The sequence below is a fragment of the Coptis chinensis genome, chromosome 2 (assembly GCF_015680905.1).
Source record: "Coptis chinensis isolate HL-2020 chromosome 2, ASM1568090v1, whole genome shotgun sequence".
Classification (NCBI taxonomy): domain Eukaryota; kingdom Viridiplantae; phylum Streptophyta; class Magnoliopsida; order Ranunculales; family Ranunculaceae; genus Coptis; species Coptis chinensis.
In genome coordinates this window covers 98,613,183-98,624,827 of record NC_141457.1, presented here as the reverse complement: position 1 = coordinate 98,624,827, position 11,645 = coordinate 98,613,183, and the positions used below count along the sequence as shown (strand labels likewise).

General features: G+C 34.5%; 1 protein-coding gene across 6 annotated transcripts; it reads right to left on the bottom strand.

Annotated features, from left to right (window-relative positions):
- Nucleotides 1–3,658: 3,658 nt before the first annotated feature.
- On the bottom strand, nucleotides 3,659–11,585 carry LOC147519476 (peptidase uncH-like). Of its 6 annotated transcripts, none has more exons than XR_015212227.1 (20): nucleotides 11,031–11,585; nucleotides 10,757–10,938; nucleotides 10,525–10,629; nucleotides 10,360–10,431; nucleotides 10,049–10,196; nucleotides 9,575–9,657; nucleotides 8,901–8,956; nucleotides 8,428–8,561; nucleotides 8,236–8,326; nucleotides 8,054–8,119; nucleotides 7,745–7,967; nucleotides 7,116–7,217; nucleotides 6,706–6,791; nucleotides 6,336–6,458; nucleotides 6,021–6,090; nucleotides 5,839–5,930; nucleotides 5,046–5,150; nucleotides 4,823–4,970; nucleotides 4,161–4,327; nucleotides 3,659–3,965 (listed from the first exon to the last, which is right to left on the bottom strand). XR_015212227.1 is itself a non-coding variant. In XM_086591060.1 (19 exons), exons 1-18 carry the CDS (start codon nucleotides 11,228–11,230, stop codon nucleotides 4,857–4,859), a joined length of 2,052 nt encoding a protein of 683 aa, XP_086447186.1. In that variant the 5' UTR covers nucleotides 11,231–11,585; the 3' UTR covers nucleotides 4,087–4,327; nucleotides 4,823–4,856. The 6 variants fall into 6 exon arrangements, 2 of the variants coding, with proteins under 2 accessions (XP_086447186.1, XP_086447187.1); XR_015212226.1 differs by having other exon boundaries at nucleotides 3,659–3,951; XR_015212229.1 differs by having other exon boundaries at nucleotides 4,161–4,322.
- Between the last annotated feature and the right edge of the window lie 60 nt (nucleotides 11,586–11,645).

The window sequence follows — 11,645 nt, the reverse complement described above, 5'->3', positions numbered from 1 at the left end:
GTCTTATTCTTTTTTTGGTGGAGAGGAAGATTCTCAAGTTAAAAAACTAGTGTGTTGAGTAATTATTAGTGGTAATTTCAATGTTAATTCAAATTAATAATGTATATTAGTCTTTAGGATTATACATTATGGAAGCATCCACACACTGAAGATGCTTTAATACGTTTATGAATTGAGACCAACGTTTGTCCATTGTTTACCTTTTAGATTTTACGTGAACGTTAGGATCAGCATAGTCAAATATCCAATATCTAATAATGCCAGAAATTTTCCTTCTAGTTCTATACTTTTACATCACCATTCACCAACAACTCTGTTTTTAATTGGTATAAAATATGGCTCCACCAATAGTGCCACATCTCAAACAACACTGTCATTTGGTCGGAGATGATACAATGATACGTAGTTCAAAGAATATATTTTTTTTGTTTAACGAAACAAGATAATATATATTTTTTAGATCTGCAGACTTCATGAAAATTGCCATTCGCCCATTCAATTCATGCCTCATTGCCTCAAGACTCTGACACTTAATCTCTTTGGATGGTAACATGAAACTCAGTATAATACTTCTTGCCGTTACACATATATTCTGACTTTTGCTCTGGACTTTTGGGGTGACAGGGGAAAAAAAGAAGTTGAATACCAACTGGAAGTCTGGAACACACCAACTGAACAACTACTAGGACAAGTAATTTGATTACTAGCTTAAAAAATAGTCAACGGGCTTTACTTAATCCAACTATCCAAGTCTCAAATGACTTTGATAAAATGACCATTTAATTCGTAAATACAGCAAGATTATAGTATGCGAATTTGTAATAACTAATAACTCATAGGAAATCAACATAGTGCACGTAGAAGGTTTACCTAAAACAAATGGTCAGTAATTAATTGAAGTTGTTAATTCCCTTGACTCTTATTTACCTATCCAAATTGTGATAAATACGTATTAATCCTACTGTATACCTAGTTTTTTTTTCCCATTATTATTAGTCTTTTTTTTTACATAATTTTCATTTCATGCATTTTCTATGTTCATATCCGAATGAAAGCTAAGGCTGGTCGAGAAAACTCGAGGCTGAAGACAAAACTTTTGAAGGACGTTAGTCTCCCATGGTTGTTTAGAAACTTTTTATAAGTCATTCAAGATTTTAAAGATGAACGTGCGTGCCAATATTTTTAGATGATAAATGTAACAATAGTCAATAGAGTGGGTGTTCGCGAAACAATTAATAAGATAATGTAGTATTAAGCACTATATTGACACAAATATGATTTCACAAGAAAAACAATGTGAGAAGAAAGCAGAAACTAATAATCAACGATGGCTCAGTTAAGCATCCCATCCCAAACCCTTCTGTTTTATAGGTAGTCATAAAACCCAAACGGCCCCTAAATAGTTAGATAGTGATGATATAAACAAATTAGATAAATAACCATTTAAATCCAGTTCTTTCAATTTTCTGTTAGTCTCTAAAAAAGTAGGGATCGGAGGAATAGATTCATTGAACCATTGAGATTGAAAATTGAGATAATATAAACATTGGATTAGGTAGATGATTTTAATACTTTTTTTTTTTTTTGGTAACTTAGATGATTTTAATACTTGAAAGTCAGAAAATATACAAAAACAAATTTGGATCCATGTATTTGAAAGTCACAAGAGAACCATTGAACTTGTATGCTATACAACATGAAAGGATGCAAGGAACTCATCTACAAGCAACAAATTTCTGTCTCTACTCACATATTTTCAAGTCTCTGACTACCCATACAGCTTAAATATTTGATAAACTGAGTAAAATATTATTAGAAGCTCCATTAAATTATTGGTTAGTTACGTATGAAGTTAGCAACAAAAATGTATGATTCGATGTCAACTACATATTTTATTATAAACTGACTGCGCCAAAGACAACAGCACTATAAACACCACCCATGGCCCACAGAATCACAAATCTGGATCCGTTTACTGTCTCGATCTAATAAGTCTTTGAATGTACTGCACTGTCCAAGAAATCCTAAAGCAAATGCTATTATACTTTCACAGTTTCACGTACTCAAAAAACAGAAAAAAGAAGAATTAATTGCCGACAAAATCTTATTAATGAATTTCGTTTTTTCCTTTTAGGGATTTTCATTTCGCTCCATATTAGTGATTGCATTATTATTGCATACTGGATTACTGGTAGACAGTACTGTAATAGTAAAGACTAGTCAATTCGTTTTTGGCCTATGTTATCCTTGTCAGTTGGTTTAGAGCTGGATGTTCGGATGTTCCAAATTTAAGAGTCGTCCTCAAAATTATTTACGAGTTGGACAATTATTAACAATTTGGCGAGAAACTGTGTCTCTTTATCGAAAAACAAAATAGAAATTGTGTACTAGTTTTGCATTCATTTACTTGCGAAGAATTGAAAACCACATTCTCCGTGTGTGTTCGCTACCTTTAAGCCAACCAAAAGGAAAGTTACAGAAGCATACGTACAGAGCAGTTTTAATTCATTAAATGTTATGTTATGTTCTCTTGCAATACAAATCATCTCCAATAAATTCGCTATGGTTGTAATAAGTAATAACTCTTAAGTTGTAAACACACACATATGACAGTCCAAACATGGTTGTAACAGAACAGATACAATGATAAGATTAGAGAATGACCAATTGACCGGTGACACACTTTAATGTTTCAATTTTGTGGCATTGTTATGTCAAACTCGATGAGATACTATTGTCACTGATTGTTATACTTATACACTCGATATATCAATCAGCATCTTTAAAAACACATAGAAATATAATGAATCAAACAACACATAACTTTATAATTGAAGATTCCATTCAACTGCAACTCACACAAACACAAATCCAGCTACTGGTAACCATAAACTTATGGAGATATAGTCATATAGATACGTAAAGATACAGTATGTGCGTTTAGTTTTATCAGTGGAACATGGTACAGCTCATGGATTTGTTTACTCATTTGACCAACTAACTATGTTAAGTTTCAACGATATTGATCATTTAACAGAAAGTTAATTGGTTTTTAAGTGCATTTCATCAATGGACACAACACATACGGGTCCCATTGTCTGAAAACTTGCTTTCAAAATTCTTTCCCACCAGTTTGATGATCATTGTACCATTTTTTAGTGGGCTTCCCACTCTCTTTTCGCTCTAAATCCAATCATTAAATCTTGACTAGGAAGAAAAAATAATTTGACCAAAATAAACTGGCTTTGTGGGCTAATCAAGGTGTTTTTCTCTCTTGAGGAAAAGTCTTAATTTCTTGCAAAGAAAGGTAAAAACAACAGGTAGATGAAGGGATAGTTGAAGGTGAAATTTAACTACTTGAAAACAACTACCAGCCATTAAGTTGGTCACACACTTTTAATGATCAGCAACTACTATCGCAAGTTGCAGTAGGCCCCCAAACTTATATCCGCATAGGCGTTGTTAAGATTGTACACACGAGTATGATCAAGCTCAACAGTTTACTTGATGAGTGCCTATGCAGTAACGTTGCCCAGTTACCCACATGAGGGTTGTTTCCTCGTAGAAAAAGAACATATCTAAAAGCAACCTAAAGCTGGAATATCTTGTGCTTGGAAATGTGAAATTGTGAATAGTAGGTTAAATGTTACAATCACTATAACTGCAAGGCTATGTTGTTATATTTGGATTATTGAGACAGTTGGATTACAAGCATGGTGATACAACTGTATAGTAATCAATCTGACTACAAAATACATTCTTCTGTTTATAGATGGAAAGATGAGATATTTAGTGACACAAAGTTACCTGATTTTAAGGATCTCATGCCAGAGCTGAGAATGAAATAAGGTAGGTAAAATTGATTTTGTTGTCTTACCAGAAGGGCATCCAACATTTTGGTTGAGAAGGGATTACAGCTCACATATATTTACTTCTGTTTTTCTGTTTCTCCTGAAAAGAAAACCCTAAAACTCTATATTAATTACCCCAATGCAATCTGTAAAAAACGGGAGAAGAAGCAATCTACCAAGTAAATTACATTACGGGGACATAAACTACCAATCACATAGCATGACAAATATAATATGGACAAATTATCCAAATTTTTTCTAAAATAAGGACCGACTTAATGCCGATGACCATCCGACTTAATGCTGTACCTGTAGCAAACTTTGAACTACAACGGAAAGTAAACTTCTAGCTAAGTACAACTCCCAAGAAGTCTGTGCCATAACTCTGGATATTAGCTCCAATAGTTTGCTGTAAAATGCTGGTTTCAAGAGTGTAAGAGGCCCGCGATTGCACAAGAAAAGATTCGGCAGCTGAACTTCACAACTCAAAAAGAATAAACACAAGAAAAAAGGAGATAATGAACAAAATAGGTAAATCAAGCAATAAATAGTCATCTCGGTAAGATAAAACAATAATCACAAAGAAGAACTCATCACATAATTGAAGTAGCAAACATGCATTACATCATGGGGCTCCTTACATCATTACCTCATTTTACATATAAACATAGTTTTATGAATATCAATTAACACTAAGTTTGGCAACATTATCAAATGTATTCACAGGGTATGGATACTAATCGAGTTGAAGTACTACTACTGTATTACTATCCATTGTAATTATATTTCCCAATGACTAAAACTTTTAATCAATTGTCAAATTTGCGCATTGCATTTGGCTGACATGTTTTTTACAAATTGGACGAGTTCATAGATGCCATGGAAATAGTTTAGAAGACCTTCTTACTGGATGCTTGTGCATTATATGTCACCTTAGACACAACTTAATATTAAAGATGGTGTTAGCATACCTTCCACAATATAGTTCTGAATGCACTGAGCCACTTAGTCAAAGTTGTCAATTTTTATCGGACATATATCATCAGCCACCTTGAAATGCCCCACCAAACGGGCGAAGAACATCATCTGTTGCTCTAATGTGAACTTCAGGTTCTCAGCCTACAATAAGATCCCGAGTCAGCCATGTTGTCTTCATTAGAAAACAGATGAATTGGACATTAAGTTTATGACTACCTTACGAAATCCATGTTGCTCTCCTTCATACTCCACAAGGGCAACAGGTAAACCTTTTTGCTTCATAGCCATGTGCATATCACGAGCTTGACTAGGTGACACCATCTAATATTCAAAAAATTCATCACAACATAGAATAGCAGACACCCAAAATAAAATTATGCCTTGTCGCCTTATATCATATTCCTTAAAAAAGATAGATAAAGATAAAAAGTGTACTAATTGCAGTTTTAGCTAAGAGGTCAACAATCAGAACCAGTATGAAGTCAGGTACAATATATAATTTTCAATCTGTAGCTAGTTTCAAGCTCGTTGTCTGGTGTTCATTATATGATTTATATCTACGTATTACACTATCACAACACTTCTTTATTTATGATCATTAACATGATACCAATAAAATTTCCCGGCTTCTTGCATTTTTGAAGAGAATCCAAATCATCTGCACGAAGGACCAGAGATTCAACCCCTTTCATTATTTTTGAGACCACAAAAACACTTTTTTTTAATGTTGTATCATTATCTTGGAATAAGCACCATGACGTCATAAGACAGAACGGCGAAAATATGTTTTTGTCTCGAAAAGAAGGACTTGAGGTCCAATTTCTGTTTCTTGGTGCAGAGACCTAACCTCTTCTACATATGTGTATCAACAATTTCCAAGTCTTCTGATGGATTGAGATTATTGCCCAATTGACTATAGTAACTTTTGCACATTTAAGATGAAACAAAACATTTTCAACTGTTCAAGAAAATAACCAATCATTAGACCTCGGGTTATAGAGCTCGGTACCTTGTCATCCAGTCCTTGGAAAAGTATTACAGGGCAAGAAAATTTATCAACAAAGTTGATGGGAGACCTCTCAAAATAAGCCTCTTCACTTCCTGCAGTTAGTGTAAAGAAAACATCTAATTATTGAAACAAAAAGGACTTCATACTTGAAGAGACATCTCAATCTTCACGTTAGTTATTACCAACAAGGTTATCGATATAATGAGATTCAAGCTTCACTGACCCTCCTTTCAAAGAGTTTAAGTCCGCTATCTGTGAATCAAACAGTTAATTCGAGCATTTGTTAGTATTCTATACCACAGTAGATTAATACAATAAAATCCACCATATCTGGAACCACGTGCTGTGATTTTATACTCTTGAAGGATATAAAAGTCATTTCAGTAATTTTCCTATTTTGACATGAAACCTTGGCGGAATTGTTTTTTCACAATATTTCTAAATTGCAAAATAGCTGGATTGCAATGCACTGTATCAAGATAATAATTTCCACTTACACCATACAACGAAGAACCAGCTTTAAATGTTTTCCTGAAAGCAAGAGAAGCTAATACTGTGTAACCACCAGCAGATTCTCCAGTAATACAAAGCTGCTCTCCATCAACCTTTCCACTCTCCACCTTGAAAAGAAAACAGCTTTTGTTTTGTTACCATGATTATCTAAGCATGCCAGTCCACAACAAGCAGGGAATATATTAACGGCTCAGTACGGGTATATATCAATGTAACTCACAAAACTTTTAGGCAACTTCAAAAACTTGTTCAGTGATATTGCAGAGATATATATTGTTAACTGAGTCTCCTGGTATTATATTTCAATCCTTGACTTTTGGGTTACAAAGTGCGCTAAAAGGTTAAGAGTAGTACCAAAAACCTAGCACAACTGCAACAGTCATTAACATCGACTATACCCCAATGTCCCAAAAGTCGTTCTCGGAAAGCCCTGCCATAACCTTCAAGTTTACACGCATGAAACCATTAGTATAGAGTAAACTAATGACCAGTGATGAGATAACAAAATAATTTAAAGTTCAATCTTTGTGGGGATATAGAACACGAGGACAAATATTCTTTTGCTTTGTTTATCCCATGACATAATACATATTTACTTACCTTCTCTCAAACAAAAAATAGAAAAACATTAACAACAATGAATTAGAAACAAATAATAAAGGGTGCAACAGGCTTGTAACAAACTGCAAATAGGAATTAGCTTATAAAAGTGGAAGTGTGATGTAAATGACAATAACAATGTATATAATAAAAAAAGTACGAACCGGAACTTCCTCCATAGTTAACATCCACAAGTGCCCAACCTCGACTGGTCCAGAACTGGGTATTAAGATCTAACTTTCCCCGAGATTCATCTGTAGGCCCTCCTGAAGCATAGTCACAATAATAATGACATTGAAGTTCAAGATTGGTGGTGCATCTGTGCTTTTTTCGTTATTCAACTTGGAAAGAAATGCAGCATGTAATACAAAAACTAATAAGAGCAATCAGATCACCTTTCCGATGCGATTATGTTTTTGCTAGATATTTTTTAGTAGGTCCCTACTTCCCTTTGAATTCTTTGGGAGGTAGATGAACACTAAAGAGCCTACACATATATTTAAGGTAGAGAGGATATCTCAATCTTTAAAGAATACAATCTTTCGTAAATTGGTTAAACTTGAAGGTAGAAGATACTATTAAATCACAATTTTACAATTCTCTCCTATGATCAACAGCAACAACTTGATTTGCATTTTCTTTTTTCCTTCTCCACAAGATGAATAAATTAACCATAGAAGGAAAAATGCCTATATATGATGATAAGATATACAATCAATCTTTACTAATATTTGCAATCATTACATACCATGGCTTTTTAATAGGAAGGGAGGCCTTTGCAATCATTACATACCATGGCTTTTTAATAGCAAGGGAGGCCTTTCTTCCTGACTAGCTTGATAATTAGGATTGGATGGCGGATAGAAATATGCATAGGCACTCTGACCTTGGATCTCTGTTGGAAATTCAATAAACTCCGGTATACTAAAAAATGAATTGTAGTTTGTACTGCTCGGAGAAGAGGACCATATGATGGAGGTATTAACTGCTTTCAGTTTCTGAACATCTAAAGTTACCTGCTAGCACAAAAGAAGGGGACATCAAGCATTTACGCAAATACATAAACACAAAGTTTAACAGAACCAAAAAAACAGCACAGCACCTTTGCTATTGATAATGGGTGAGTTGCGGATGCCCCTTCAAGATATAGGCAGTTAGACCCAGAGACCTAAGAATAGATTTCACAAAAGCAACATTGGTCATTGTATAACAACCTTTATATATGTTCAAGGAACTTGAAAAGGTTAAGAAGCCAATAGAAAGTGGCTTTGTAGTTGAACTTACAATATTATTTATATCAGTGAATGAGACATCAAGCACAGATAAAGATTTCTGACTGTCATCAAGAATTCCAAGAAAAGACTTCCCTTTTTGCCTGCATACAATCAACTGAAACCTTGATTAGCATCATTAGAAAACTGTTTCAGACATAACCAAACAATCTGAAGTTACTAGTATTGAGTTCCTTCTAATGACCTGTAGCAGCAAGCGAGTAAGTTGTCTTCATTGTTCTTAATAAAGTCATAAGAACTTATGCCAAAACTCCACAGTGGTCTTGTAAACTCCGCATCCAAGGAACAAACTGGAATGACCTCATTTTCCTTTTCAATCTATATTAAAAATAAAAGAAAAATATAAAAGAAAAAAAAGACACAATGAATAGATGCCAAGATAAGCATAGATAAAAGGTTGTACTACACCAGAGAAGTAGCATTATTGCGAAAAGTCTTGTCCTGCCAAAATTTCCTATTTGTGGTTTAGGTAATGCTTACATCTGGAAAACCATAGAAACTGAATACACTTTGCAAAATAGTTTTAAGCCCTAAGCAGCAATTACACTTAATTGTTAAAAAGAACAATTACCATATAGGAGCCACTAGCTAAGTAGCTATAAGCTTATAATCTACTCTGTTCTTAGAGATGAGTTTCAAAAGAAGAAGATAAATTACCCATTTATTAATATTCCAATATCCACTGTGCCTATCTGTGATGAAAAACAGTTCTCCTGCATAAAAAGTAACAGTAAGATCATGAATAATCTCTTCAATAGATTTCCCAACTACATATCACACTCAAAGCAAGATCACCATGGTAGCCATTAGGTTTCAAGGTTTAGCACATGGGTATCAACATTCTAGAACAGTAAGATAATGACAAATCCAAAGAAAAATGTCCAGGGATGTAATATATAACAAAATCTAGAGGTTGGCAGATAAACAAACTTATGTTTCCAACTTAAATTAGTTAGAATGACATGCATCAAGTCTGAACAAGATTAAAAGAAGTTAAGCTTATTCCACTTGTGCGGTAGATCTGGGAAAATACCTTCACTCCATATAAATCAGGTAAAGAACATTAAAACAAACTGAAACTCAATAGGAGGTTGAAATGACCTCAACATGTGAGGTTTTTGCATGTTTTATATTTACCTAGTTTTTCCCACATATACATATGAAACAAAGATTAGTTTTTCCTCTCTTTTCTAATATTTTCTTGTTAAATACCCCACACTTTTGGAAACGTCCTCGAACTTTTTCTATCAACATTCGATACTTCCTGAATTCAAATATATTGCTGATTGCACATATGTAAGTTAAATACGTAATACAAACAAAACAAGTACCTTTTGGGGACCACTTGGGCTCAGTAGGAGATTCTAATAATGTGGAATCACCACCAGCAACGCAAATTCGTTTGTAGACATCCCTACACAAATTACACAATGTACCAAACTGTATAAGTTTGTAAAGACAGACAAGGATTTTAGTAAATCTATCAGTACAAATCATAATGAGTGTACTGTTAAAGATAGTGAAAGCACAATTGGCATGAAACAGTTCTCCTTTCGTTTAACATGACAATGGCTGATGACTTAATTGACCTAAAGGTCAAGTTAAAGTTCACTGGAGGATGAACTCATCTCACAGACTAATACCGAGACTTTAACCAACGAATACATGACAATGACATGATTCTTATACACAGAGAATTCTTCCCGAGCTGAACTTTCTGAATATATAGTTGGAAGAGATGCAAACTAAGAGATTTTATCTGGAGACTGAGAAGTATGCCAGCATAAACAGAATATGATACTCACCCATCCTTGGAAATATAACCAACCCATAGTTCTGCTTTGTCCCAGTGCATGTTAGGGTGACTCCACTCGACCCATACCAATCGTTCTCCTTTTGAATCCAACCGTGGGAAGGCGTAGAAATCGTTGCCACTAACCAATGCTTTTGCTTCTACATGCCACAAAAATTAAATGTAAAAGTAAAACTAGCCAAAGTTTGGACATATGAACTATTAACATGACAAAAGGAAAACCTCACAAGAACAAACTTTATGAAGAGAGAATAAACCAAATCGAAAAATCGTATGCACTAATAATTGATCATGGAATATTACCCTGTATATCTTCATTGCTGAGTTTGAATGCTGCAATTGTTGCAGTTGGATTTTCAATGCTTGTTCGAGTATCTACAAATGTAAAGCATAAGTACTTACCATGAATGATGGCATCATAAAACAAAGAAATCACCAATAAAAGCAACTTATTTACAAGTAGCATACCTTCCATTACAGTGATATATCTATTAAATCTCGAATCAAGCACTCCGTCGGCATAACGAACAACGGGTCCACCATAATCCGGTGTAATTGGCACTGGAGAACTATCTGCAAACAACGAGTCAGATGCCCCATTACTAGAATATAATTCCAACACATTTTCATATACACCATTAAATATAATAGTCGCAAATTAAACGAAACAAATAAAAGGGTAGAGAACAGGAAATCAGACCTCCAATCAAGAGCTTGTAGAGCCTTTGGTCTTCATAATTAGAAAAAACTATAGTGTCTCCTGAAACCGAAAACCCTCGACCACCATATTCCTGATTAGTTGTTTTAACTTGGAAACTTTTAGGAACAACATCAATAGGTTCATCTCCTTCTTTCTCTCCCTCCCTCACAAGTACTTCTCGTCTAAACTCCAAAAAAATATAAATAAAAATAATTAGAAAAACTCAAATAGACAAATATGTAGACTATCTAGGGTATAGGGTTTAAGTGATTACCCAGATTCATTAGGGCGAGATTCAACCCAGAGAAGACGATCATGACCATCGAGGGCCAAGCCAGCTAAACTTTTCCCACCACTAGAAACTATGTCAGCTGTAATTGGTGACTTCCATGAACCATAAGGACTAGTAATTTTCTTTGATGATGATGGAGTCTCTGAAGCCATTCTTTTGCTCTTTGAACTGTGCTTATGCATTTAGATACTAGTAATGACCATTTATTTTCAGAGTGTCTTTTGAGTGGTCATCATTGGGAAGAGGACAAGTGGTTCTTATACTCAAGTCGTCATTGGTGCACAATCACAAGTTTTACACTCGTTTTCCTTCCTTTTTTGGGAATTTTGTTTGAAAAGTAATTCCATTTTACTTGAAGAAGCCAGTGCAAGTGAGAATGAGACGGTGGTGAGTGGTGACGGAATTGTCAGAGCCGTCAAGCTACTCCCTGAGAATTCCTTGCCCCCCACAACTCTTAAATATTTAAACCGTTCCGGACGGATAACAAGTTCACTTCTAACGACTTCTTTGAAAACAAAATTATTTTACTGCTTCTACAGGATAGATGAATCCGGATGAACGTTACTGCCAAAGCTTTTTCCTTTCATTTTACTTTTC